General features: G+C 58.7%; 1 protein-coding gene across 6 annotated transcripts in view; it reads right to left on the reverse strand.

Annotated features, from left to right (window-relative positions):
• KDM4B (lysine demethylase 4B) overlaps nt 1–12051 on the reverse strand; it is a 122415-nt gene that overhangs the window by 18943 nt on the left and 91421 nt on the right. For 5 of the 6 annotated variants that reach the window (XR_004314343.1, XM_032465848.1, XM_032465847.1 and 2 more), the window contains 3 exons: nt 8984–9180; nt 1758–1859; nt 1195–1394 (listed from right to left, as the gene is read on the reverse strand). Coding sequence is in view for 5 of the 6 variants with exons in the window: in XM_032465848.1 (XP_032321739.1) it covers nt 1195–1394; nt 1758–1859; nt 8984–9180 (499 nt within the window). In the remaining variant the exon portion in view is untranslated. The remainder of the gene's footprint in view (nt 1–1194; nt 1395–1757; nt 1860–8983; nt 9181–12051) is intronic. The other variant, XM_032465849.1, reaches the window with a different exon arrangement.

The raw sequence follows: 12051 nt of genomic DNA on the forward strand, positions 1-12051 counted from the left end.
CCCTGGGCTGTCCAGAACCGCCTGTGTGGCGCTGGGTCATTTCGAGATGCTCACCAGGCGAGTGGCATAGACACGCCAGCATGCGATTTACCCAGGAAACACCCCACTCTCCCCTGTCTCAGTCTCCTGGGGTCCCCTCAAGGACATTCACCCTTCCAGCCTGTGGGAACATCGGGAGCACACGCCTGGCCCACACGGACAGTCTCTTTGAATGCCCCATCATCTGTGACACCAGCCACGGGCATGGCACCCCAGGGAGGGCATGACTCCAAGCCAGACAGTCATGCTGGGCTCACACACTCCAAGACACAGGCCCGAAGAGGAGACTGAGGACCCAAGTGGAACCCTCCAGTGATCCATGGCCTGTGACAAGGACCTGAGGCATCACTGCTGAGCAACATGCCACCAGCCTCCCAGCCCTGCTGGCACGCCCTTTACACGTGGGCAGCAGCTGTCATGTGCAAACGTGAGCAGCTGAAGGTGCAAATTAGGGTAAAGAACCACCATCCGCCGTAGGAATGGAGGACCTCAGAACACACACAGAGTGCTAGTCCACGGCTAACAGGCCCCAGCAAGTGTGAAGCGTTTCTGAGATACACCGCCACAAACCCCAGGTTCACTCTTGTCTTTGACGTCAGCCGGCAGTCGGGACGTCCCCACGGCAGGCACGTCCAGGGTCTGGCCACAAACAGAGGGCCACCTTCTTTCACCTCTGAGCAGGTAACGCCCAAATGGACTCGATGTCCATATCCCCCCAAATACATGCTGGATCCTGCCCCTCCGTGTGACAGTTGGGAGGTGACTGCAGCACGAGGGCGGGGCCCTCGTGGAGGATCGGCGACCTTATAACAGAGGCTGGGGGCTCGCTGGCCCTCCCTGTCCTGTGAGGACACAGTGAGAAGGTCACGAGCAAACCAGGAGGCCAGCCCTCAAGGGAACTCGGCCACACTGCGAGGAGTGGAGCCCCTTGGCTCCAGCTGCCCGCCTGTGGATGTTGTTGGAGCAGCTGGCCAGACGGGGACAGCCTCTCCTCAGTTCCCTGGAGAAGAGGGACTCCTCGCAGCACCCTAGAAAGGCCATTTTTATACAACGCCCTCCTTGTCAACAAAGCACATGAACTGGATTCTGAAAGGACAGGGACTCTGGCCGGGCAAGCTGGGGGTCAGGAAGGTGCCAGCACAAAGCGGGACTGACCTTCGGAGCCCTCGGCCTCCCGGCCCTGCGGCAGCAGCTGGGGTTCCTCCTCGTCCTCCTCGGGGTCGGCCTCTGGTGCGGCCTCTTCCTTCCCGCCGCCACCGGCCTCCTCTGGGAGGGCCGCCCCAGCTGCCCCCTCGCCAGGAGACTTGGGGTCATCCGGCTTGGGCTTCTTGGGTTGGCTCCGTTTCCGGTGAGACCTGGGGAGGGAGGTTTATCAGACTGAGGACAAAACAACAGAGGGGAGAAGCCCCTGGGTGGTGTATCCCGTTCTTCCCGCAGACAGAGCACCCCAGACGGGCGCCCCACAGGAGGGCGAGGGGAGCAGGCCCGGGTGGGGCTGCTCCTGAGGGCAGGAGCGGTGAGGGGAGAGAGGCCTGGGGGAGGGGAGGGTGATGGCAATGATGGGCGGTGTCAAGCGGGTGCTGATGGCAGCTGAGATGGGATGGCGGGAGGGACCGGCTCCAGGAGCCTGGTGGGGGGGTGGGGGGAGATGGGAGCGCGGACTGGATGGAAACAGCAGCTCGTGGAAGACGCCTGGATGAGACAAAAGGTGCACTTACGCCAGCCCCGGCCTCCTGGTCTGCTCTTTCTTCCTCTCTAGATTTGGTTTCCTCTCCTCCTCAGCCTTTTTCCAGTGTCTGTTTTCTTTCAGACTAATTTGTCTAGAATGTAAACGTCAGGGGGTTTTTCTCTAGCCACCCGCCCGGCTCCCTCTCTAAGTGGCCCCTAGGGCCCCCTCCCCAACGAAGGCGTCCAGGGCAGGGCCTGGACTCGGAAGATGCAACAGTCTGGGGACAGAGGCAGCCCTTGGGCCCTAAGTGAGAATCCCAGCTGAGGCTGAGTGGCAGCTTCTTAGTGAAAACAAGGGGGAATCAGGGTTAAAAGGAAGAAAGGAAAGCAACAAAGGGTGCTGGGGCTTCAGGTTAGTGGCCAGGTCATGTCCCTGCCTGTTCTCCAGGGAGGGGAGAGCTTTCTGGACTTAGGATGTATATGATGGCCCCAGGATCGGGGCAGCGGCCAGGGGGAGCTCGGCGTTGACCAGGATGCCGGGACAGCCTCGTGCTCCAGGACTCACTGAGGCTCAGAGAGCTGTTGGCTCCAGGCTGTGGCTTCCCTCCCCTGGGGAGCTCCGCATGTGGTCCTAGGGGGTCAGACGCCAAGACCTTACAGGAGACCCTAAAGAGGTGCCTGGCAGCTGCACCTCACGTAACCAAGCTCTCACAAAGGAGGAGCAGGGCTGGCTGGCTGACTGAGGGTGGGTGGGCCAGGGAGGCCCCAAGGTCTCCAGGTACCGGGACCTTCATGTTCCCCCAGGGGCATCTGAAGCAGCCCTGCCCTCCCTGCAGGATCCTGGGACCTGACAGCTGCCTTGCTGCCTCCCTACTGGCCCCTGCTGGCCCCTGGGGGCTTCCTTCTAACCTTCCTCTAAGGCTAACTGCTAACCACCCTGGGTCCCTCGCTGCTTGCTGCTCGGCTGCCTAACTCCAGGGACCCTGGCTGGTGGCTGCTCTGTGCCCTGAGCCCAGGCCATGCCCAGCGCATGACAAGCCCTACTTGATGTTTGCAGCATGAACCACCCTGATGATCAGAGGCAGAAAGCGGGGAGCATTCCAGGGAGAGCGCATGGGCAGAGGCATGGCGTCACACACAGCATGGCGTGCAAGGGCTTGCTGCGGGAGGAGGGTGCGGGGGGACAGGCGGGTGGGGGACAGATGTGGGAGGAAGGGGGCACGAGAGACTAGAGACTCAGGCCTCCCCAGGGACATGGCTCTGGGGAACACCAGGGGCAGCCCCCACTCGGAGACAGGTGGGGGGCCCCAGGCTTTTCACCAGCTGTCCCACGGAGGCTTCTCTCCAGCTCTGGGAATGCTGCAGGGCCAGGCGCCCACGAGCAAACCCCCTACTATTGGCCCAGGACAGCACCCAGCAGAAGGGTGCCCTCCTGCAGCCAACTCACCTGGCTGCCCGGCTCCTCGCCTCCTCTTGCCCTCCCCGCCTCCGACCCCGGGGGCCACTTCTGACCCTGCCCCACCCACCCCCAGGGTCCCCAGAGAGTCCAGGCCTTCTTCGGCCCCCAACACACCACTGGGCTCAGAGCTGGGCCCCCAGCCCCAGCACCAAAGCCCCAGCAGCCCCTGGGCCTCGCTAATGCAGAGACCCCCAAAACAGGGGAAACCAGGCGCAAAGACGCAGGCGAAGTGCCAGGCCCTACGGCAGCAAGGAAAGCCAGCTGAACGTCAGCATGCAGAAGAGAACCTGCTTCAGGAGAACACGAGCTGGGAAACGGCGCTGGGAGAACCTACAGCTGACCTGCTGCCAGCTGGGCGGGGGGCATCCGCCTCGCACATCCTCATCACAGTCTGGCCGAAACAGCACCCCCTGGGCCACTCCCCAGACGCAATGCCTCCCCGACTCTTCGCCATTTCTTCTCGGATTGTCTTCCATATGTCTCCTCACGCTGCTGCTGTTTCACTTTTTGTTTCTGGCTTCTCTGCCAAGTTGCCAGCACACTTAGGGTGTGGCTGTCCTGCACCCCTCTACCCTTCCTGGCTTCTCTCCCCACATCTGCCGCTGTCTCTGGTTGTGGCAAAATTCCGTATTATATGTTTCTGACCCTGTAAGTATAGTTCATCCACAAGCAACAGGGCTACTTGCGCTGCATTCTTTGCCTGCTCGTCCTAGAGTTAACTGGCTCCCTCTCCTAGATGCTTAGCTTTCTTGGTCATCTCCAAGCTCTCGATGTGGCCTCTCAGGCAGGGGGCACATGTGCCTCAGTGACACCCCAGGGACCTTCCTCTTATCTTGAGACTGCCTTGGGCCCTCCTGGGTTGGATCCGTTTTTCTTGATTCCATGTCTTTCTTGGTTGCTGCCCTTGTTTAGCTGGAACACATCCTCCAGCAGCTTTCTCAGAAAGGAGAGGAAACCTGAGAATTTGCATGTCTAAAATGATCTTTACTGCCCTCCCACATGGAGTTGGTAATTAGCTGGGTACACACTTCTGGGCTGAAATGACTGCTCTTCTGACCTTTGAGGCCCTTGTCCTTTGTCTATTAGCTTGTAGCACCACAACTGCCAAGTCCAATGCCATTCAGGCCCCGTGTTCTTTACGTTGACCTGTTTGTTCATTCCAGAAGCTTAGGGATCTTCTGTTTAACCCAAGCTGTGAAATATCTTCACTCTCAATTTCCTCAAGCCATCTCCCAACCCACCTCTTATGTTTCTTTACTCTTTTAAATGTGCAAGACTTTCGTAAATGTCTTTTTTTCTATACAACAGGGTGTTCTTCCATAAATGCCAAGTCACCCTCTTTTTTGTAAGAGAAATAAGTTTTCTTCTGCTCGCTGCACAGCCTCTTCCATGGGGTCCTCCTTTTCTTTTTTGTGTGAGATGTTTTCACACTGAGTTTCCTCAGAGGTTTAGGGACCGTAATGTGTGAGGGACCAAGACACTCGTTGGCAGCTGTGTGCGAGCAGGGCTCATTGGAGGGGAGCAGGAGGACGGGAACCCTGTCACTTCCTGGGGGACACCCGATGTCAGATCTGGGGCTTTGTCCCGCTGGACCCCTCTGACCCAGCCCCAGGGTTGGGGATACATGATGCTGGCAGGTTTGACCTCACCAGGCAGCAGGGCCACCACCTTCTGCTGGGAAATGGGATGATGAGAGAGGGCCCTGAGTTCAGCAATTCCTCTCATGCCTGCCTCCAGCCCACCGTGGTCCCCGCCCCAGCAGGTGCCCTTGGTGGAGTCCTAGGCCTTTCTGGAATTCCGCGGCGTGACTGGCCCACTCACCAACTGCAGACCCACAAACCGTGTTTTCTCTGTGCTACAAAGTCAGGTATCACCTGCCCACCCTTTCCTCCCTTCAAAGTCTGTTGGGCTGCTCGTCCCCCCTCCACTTCTCTGTCCCTCCTTCACAGTCACTTCCATGGTGTTTCAGGGGAGGGTGAAGGGAGACATGCACTTTACCTGCCAGGCTCAACTACATATTACTTGGTTAAGATGGTAAGAACCACATATCAACGGTGAGTCCAAATACCTACACTCATATTTCCAAGATGGCAGCAGGCGGCCTTGGGCCACAGGTGGCAGGAAAGGCAGAGAGGGGCCCTCACTGAGGGAACAGGGCACACAGCCCCTCAGGCTCCCCAAGGCGAGACTGCCACCCAGGACTTCTGACTCCCCAGGGGGATTCAGGGTTTCCTGGCCTAGAGTCACATCCTCTTCCTCCCAGCATCCCAGCCCCAGGGGTGAGGAGGTGCAGCATTTAGTGGGTTTCACCTTGGAGAAACTGCAAAGTGTTTTCTGGGGAAGTCACAGCCCCAACAAGCTCCAGGGGTCCTGGCCCCTTCCCAGTGGCCAGGAGCTGTGTGTGGGGCAAAGGGCTCGTGCGCAGCAGGATCAGAGTCCCAGCAAGAGCCAGGTCAGAGACTCACTGGTGTCCAGCCTGGCCAGGACGTGAGGCGCAGGGAAGAGAGGGGAGACGAGGCCAGCCCCTCGTGTGTCTAGGGGTGGCAGAGGGGGCTGGGATCTGCCCCCAGCTCCTTGTTTCCATGGTGATGGAGGACGGTAGATGGAAAGGTGGCAAGTGGCAGCTTCAGGGGTGGGCGAGCAGGGCTGGTGGGCTCCCATGTGGGAGCTAGCAGAAGCCGGGGAGGATGGGGCCCCATGGGTCCAGAGAGGAGCACACATCCCCTCCCCTCCCGCTTCCCCTCTGAGCAAGGTGGCCGCAGTGGCCACTCAGATGCTCTGTGCAGAATGCACACCTGCTGGAACATGTGGGTGATGCAGAGTGTTCCTTGAAGCTCTTGATGGCAATAATCAGGAGCCGAGAGGAAAAGACAGTCTGCATATGGAGAAGGGCTGTTCGTGCAGGGGTGGTCAGAGAGGGAGCGTGGCCAAGATGCCAGCCTGGGCAGAGCGCCAGGCTCCACGCGGCCTGAGTGCCAGGCTGGGGTCCTGCCTGGTGGCAACGGTGAAGGTGCCACACAGCAAGGATAAGGAGGTCACAGGTCACAGGCCTGCGTGTCACATGAGGGGTCAGTTCACCCGACAAGATTTAGGTGTGGAAGGTAAATCCACGGGAGGCCATCATTTTCTCCCGGAAGGGCCAACACCTGTCTGCTCTGAGATGACATCTGGGGCATGGTGCGGGGGCTGTCAGGAAGGCACCTCGAGGGGTGGCGAGGCAAGGCCCAGAGAGCCACTGTAGTATCCCCAAGGAGAAGGCCAGGCTGCAGGGGCGTGGTGGAGGGAGATACACAGGGTGGGCAAGGAGCCCACCCCAATGCTGAGCCCTCGGGCAGGGACACCGGGCTGCGTCTGGGGAATCTGTGGTTGTCACACTGGGGGGGCTCCTGGTATCGAGTGGGTGGGGCCAGGGATGTTGATCCATACCCCCCAGTGCCCCGGACGGCCCTCCTAGAGAATGACCAGCAGTGCCAAGGGGAGATCTTGCTCTCGGGCCAGAGCCAGATTCGCCCTTTGCCCCAGGCCCCATCTGGCCCAAACCAAGGATGTTCAGGTGATACCATACCTCCTCCTAAACCAATCCTCCAACAAGGGAGGCTCAGGGGTGTTGGTGGCCCTGGAGACCAGACACAGCCGGGTGAGGACAGGGTGGCCACGTGGCCAGGAGAGAAATTCACAAGGGACTTCTAAGGGCCAACACTGCTCAGGCACTGGGGGTGGGGTGGAGGAGCCATGACATCCAACTTGGCCTTGGGCTTTCAAATGTGAGTCCCCAGTCAGCCTCTTCAAAGACCCCCACCCCTTGCCAGCGACTTTTAAAAAGAGAGGGGGAATCAACCTTACCTTATATACTAACGGCTTTAAAGAAAATTACACCTTTGGGAACATGATTTAATTTGTCATTCAGCCCCAGGCTGGCACACAGGGAGGCGGGGCGGGAGAAAGGCCGCTCCAGTAAGGAGTAGCACATGATGTGCTGAGGGGGGCAGCAGGGGGCCTGGGGCTCACCCTCTGTGCACACAAGGTGCCAGGTAAGGCCCGGCAGCTGGGTCCTCATCCTCCTGACAGGCTCCTCTGACAGCCTCTAATCCAATTCCACCCTGGAGCGAGGCCCCATTTCCCAGCAGCCTCTCTGCTGAAATTAGCCTGAGCCACAACCAATTAACCATCATGCAAATACCAGTCTGGCTGGGGAGCCGGGCGCTGCCGGTTGGTCAGCCTGCTCACTGCGCGCGGAGAGGTCAGGAACTGCCTGGATGGGCCTCGCCGAGAAGGCACTTTTCGTGGGGAACACACAGGAGTGCCAAAAACCAAAAGGAGCCACAACAAAAGAAATCAGAAGAGAGACTCACCTTCACACAGGCTGTCAGGAGCAGATGAAAGCAGAGAGGGGCCAGGGCTGGGGGAGACACGTGGATGAGGGTGCAATGAAAGGTGAACAGCGCCCCTAGGTAGAAGGTTCTGGGCCAGGCTGCAGTGTGGGAGCTCCACCAAGGAGGTGGCGCCCAAGGAAGGAATTGGCTGAGCCCCCGATCCCTCAGGGCCCAGGCCCTGGGGAGGTGCTGTCCATGGTCAGGGGACCAGACCGGCCCGCAGCGACCAGCTCAGATGGAAAACCCCACCCGAGGCCCAGATCCACCCGCTGCCTGTTTCAGTGCTTCCCACAAGCTAGGAACGACGTTTATTTTTTTAAATGGTTCAAGACTTAAAACAGTAATAACATTTTGTAGCATGTGAAAACACTATGAAATTCCCACTCCAGTCTCCATAAATAAAGTTTTACTGGGACACGCCACACTCATTGTTTATGGACCATCCCGCCTCGGGCGGCCTCCCTGGAGCTGAGTGGCCACGCGAGAGTCCGCCGGGCCTCGAAGCTGTAACACTGACCCTCAGGACGCTGGCCAGCCTGCTCTGGGCCACCCCGCTGCTCCAGCCACACCCCAGGCCTGGTGAGGACCTGTTGACCTTCCTCGGGCACCAAAAAGGCATCTGTTTGGACTCTGTCCATGAGCAGCTCAGGCCCTGAGAGCCTGGACGTTTCCCAGAACAAGAGCACGACGGAGACTGACCCTCCCGAGGGTGCACGGCGTGGCCTCTCGCTCCCCAGTTCAGGCCCACCACCCACATCCCTGCAGCCTCAGTGCTGAAGCCAAGAGGGTACAGCCACTTTTGCCCTCTCCTTCCCCGCCTGACACCAGGCAGTGGCCAGGCATCAACCACTCTCACTGGAAGGCAGGCTGGGAGGGGTCCGCAAGGTGGAATGGGGTAGCAGAGGGTGTCTGGGGGACAGGTCACTGTGGTCACCTCTGTGACTGCAGATCCAAGCAACGACGTTATCAGAGGCACCAGAACAAGAAACCACAGATGTGAAACGGCAGGTGTCCAGCCCATAAAGAGTGAGCTCTGGGCCTGAGCCCTGCACCTCCTGCCATCACTCGGAGCCAAGAAGGGGCCAGGGCCGAGCAGCCCTGACACAGAGGGGCTCTCCCACCAAAGATCGCAAGCTGGAAGCATAAGAGGGACAGTGTGTATCGTCCTGAGAGGGCCAGAGGGCCCACCTCCCAGGAGCTGGAGGATAGATGAGGAGTTGGAAGGATCCCGAGTCCCTGACAGCAGAGAGTGCTGGCCATGAGGTCCCAACTGCCCAAGGAGGAAGTTGGGCCTGAGAAATGCACTTTGACTCTGAAGCAGAGAGGAATGGAGGAGGAGGAGAAGAAAGAGGAGGAAGGAAAGGAAGTGGGGGATGGGGACAGCCTACAGCCCCTGCCAGCGGAGGAGCAGCCGGCAAGGGGCAGGAGTCGCCAGGTGACTCACCTGCGGAGGAGCTTGGCCTTGAGCGAGGCCCGGGAGGCGCTCCAGGTGCTCAGCTCGGGGCTGCTCAGGGCCGTGGGCCGGGTGTGGTCCAGCACCGTGAGGTCCTTGCCCTGCTTCCACAGCTCATAGCGCTCCGGCTGCAGGATGCGCACGAAGACGTCCATGGAGATCTTGACCATGTCCTTCCGGCACGTGCACTGCGCAGGGGCAGGAGAGAGATTGCTGAGCCAGTGGGCCAGTAAGCCCACCCTGCACTCCCTAGAACTTCTCTCCCAGGACAGGAAATGGTGTCTTCTCATCCAGTGCGGGTTGGGGGGAGGCTGCTGCATCCCCTCACTGTGAGCCTCTGGTCCACCCAACCTAGTCGCACCCTCACCTGCACATGGTCCAACACAGCACCCCGACCCATTCAGAAGCCCAAAGACCATGCACTGCCTTCCAACAGACATGCAAGCCCCCAACTAGGTAAAATGCACATGGAATGTTTTATAACAGCAGCAATTCCAAAGGTTAGGAAGAGAGGGAAAGCTGCCAGTCCCCAAAGAGCAAACAGGGAAACAAACGTGATCTGGAGAAGATGCTCACACACCCCTGTTTCCCTGCCACAGGCTTCGGGAATAGAGGCTCGGCACCTTGTCCCTGGGCAGAACTCGCCTCAAGCAGGCTCTGGTCTGGCCAGTACAGTCCCTTATGTCTGAGAGCTTTAAGCGAGGGGCAAACAGGATTAGGACTGAAATGGGGTCCTCCCTCCCCCTCCTCCACTGTCTAGATCCTGAACACCCCCCACACAGACCACATGTTCTGGGAGCCTCTCCCTCTATGTCACAGCATCACAGCGGTCCCCAGGACTGGGCACCGTGCAGGAGGCACTGCAGATGTCCTAGGGGAGCTGTGGACTAGAGAAGCCAGCCTAGGATCACAGAAGCTGGGCTCAGGGTGGCGACCCTGGTCTCCTAGTCACCTGTGGGTTGAGGCCAAGCCTGAGTGGGAAGACATCCATTCCACTGCAAGAAGATGGGAGGAAGGGAGGGGACCACCGGTCTAGGGCAGGACTGGCGAACTGCCCATAAAAGGCCAAAGAGTAGATGTTTTCAGCTTTGTGGGTCACCTATCTCTGTTACAACTTCTAGGCTCCGTTGTCACTTGGAAGCAGAAAGACCAATTTGTAAACAAATGGACGTGGGTGAGTGCTGATAAAACTTTATTTACAAAAAAGGCAGAGGACTCCATACAACACCAGCCAGGGTTTGCCAGCTCCTGGTCTAGACTCGAGAAGATAAAGCAGCAGCTGGAAGTGGGCACACCTTTGGGAGAGGAGCTTCCACAGGCGTGGCTGACACTGCTGGGGCTTGGGGAGGGGGTGCACACAGGACATGGGACCCCCAGAGGGCTGCACTCACTTCCCTAGGCAGGGATGCTCAGGGACACCTGCACTGCGGCCCCTGCCTCTAGCTCCAAATGCCTGCCCATCAGATAAATAGGCTTAGAAGACCGCTGTTCCCAAAACCATGGCTTAAAAAGCCTCTGCTTTTTTCCCCTAGGCTACGTGTGTGTATGTATATGTACGTACGTATATGTTTGTATATCTGTGTGTATTTAGAACTGCATGTGCATTTAATTTTGGGTGAATTTTTTCTTTTAATGGAGGTGCTGGGGATTGAACCCAGGACCCTGTGCGTGCTAAGCATGCGCTCTACCACTGACTATACCCACCAGCCTGTATTTATTTTTCATCCCACACAATTTCAAAGGACACTATGAAAGCGTTTCCATTTTAAATGCACGTCTCGTCTCTGTCACTGCCACTTTCTCAGCGGAAGTGAAGGAAAGGGACAGGAAAGACTTAACTGAATGCAGCGATTATGCACCTTGCCCTGACAAGCCCTTCCCAACTTCCCTCAGTTGGCTCGGGCAACAGTGAGATATTTATGACCCAGAATCTGAGGCTGCCGGGGGTGGGTGGCGGGTCCCACGACATTTCCTGCAGCCCCAGCGCCCCCAACCTGCCTGCGCCCAGGCCAGATCCAGGAGCCCAACTCGGGACAGCAATAACCTGACCACGCCAAGCAGGAGGGAATATTTATGGCCAAGCGATTCCCAGCAAACTCAATTCATTTAATGAAAAACTGCGCAGGAGAGAAAGGCTGGCGATGTAACTTGGCTGTGGAGCAGTGGGAGCACAGATGGCACCTGTGTTTCAGATTCCTGGCCAGCCGTGGCCTCCCGGGCGTCACTACCCCCAGCAGCTTAAGGGATTTGTATCGAGCAGCTTTGCAATTGCTTTTCCTTAAGTAATTACAAAAAGCATCTGTGTGCACCGTGGAGGGGAAATGGGGTGGCTCGCCTGGGGCCTGGAACCGGCCCACATCCCTCGCCCAGCCAGGGCGAAGTGCTGGGAACAGCCACCCTTAGGTCTCCTTGCCTGTTGTGGCTGTGGTGGGGTTTGTCACTGGTGGAGACGGAGGTGTGGGGAGCATGGGCACCAGGGAGGAAATAGGGAAGGAGGCAAGGTCCCGTAAATGCAGGTCCTGGGGGAGAGGAGGCATGGACCCCGGTTTAGGACACGGTAACAGTCACCCCCGAGGGCTGAGCAGCGGAGCTAGGGCGGCGCAGATGTTTCAGCTCATAGTCTGGCAGAGGAATCCGCTAAGACCAGCCAAAAGCTCCAGCTTCTTAAAAGCAACTTCCCGGGGCTGAGCGGACCAGACACCCCCACGGACCCTCACCCTCCCGTCCCCCTGATTTGGTGCCATGCACAGAGAAACTAGCCGCACAGCCATTTCACTTCAGGCCTGCAAGTAAGCATGGGGGCTCTGAGCTGCAGGGCCGTCCTGGAAAGGGGGCTCAGGGCAGGGGGGCGGGAGGCCAGAGGCCTGGGGCACAACCGTCAGGGCAGCCATCGCGCAGTGCTCAGGAAGGGAACTGAGCCCCTCCCCCCAATAGATGGCGTCGTGCCCCCCCCCCCGCCTCCCCCATCCCCGATCTGGCTCCCAGACCTTCCTAAGGATCTGCTGGCGTCACTAAAGTGGGCAGATTCTGCTCCTCAGCTTCGCAGCCCCATCAGCAGT

This window comes from Camelus ferus, chromosome 22 (assembly GCF_009834535.1).
Source record: "Camelus ferus isolate YT-003-E chromosome 22, BCGSAC_Cfer_1.0, whole genome shotgun sequence".
Taxonomy (NCBI): domain Eukaryota; kingdom Metazoa; phylum Chordata; class Mammalia; order Artiodactyla; family Camelidae; genus Camelus; species Camelus ferus.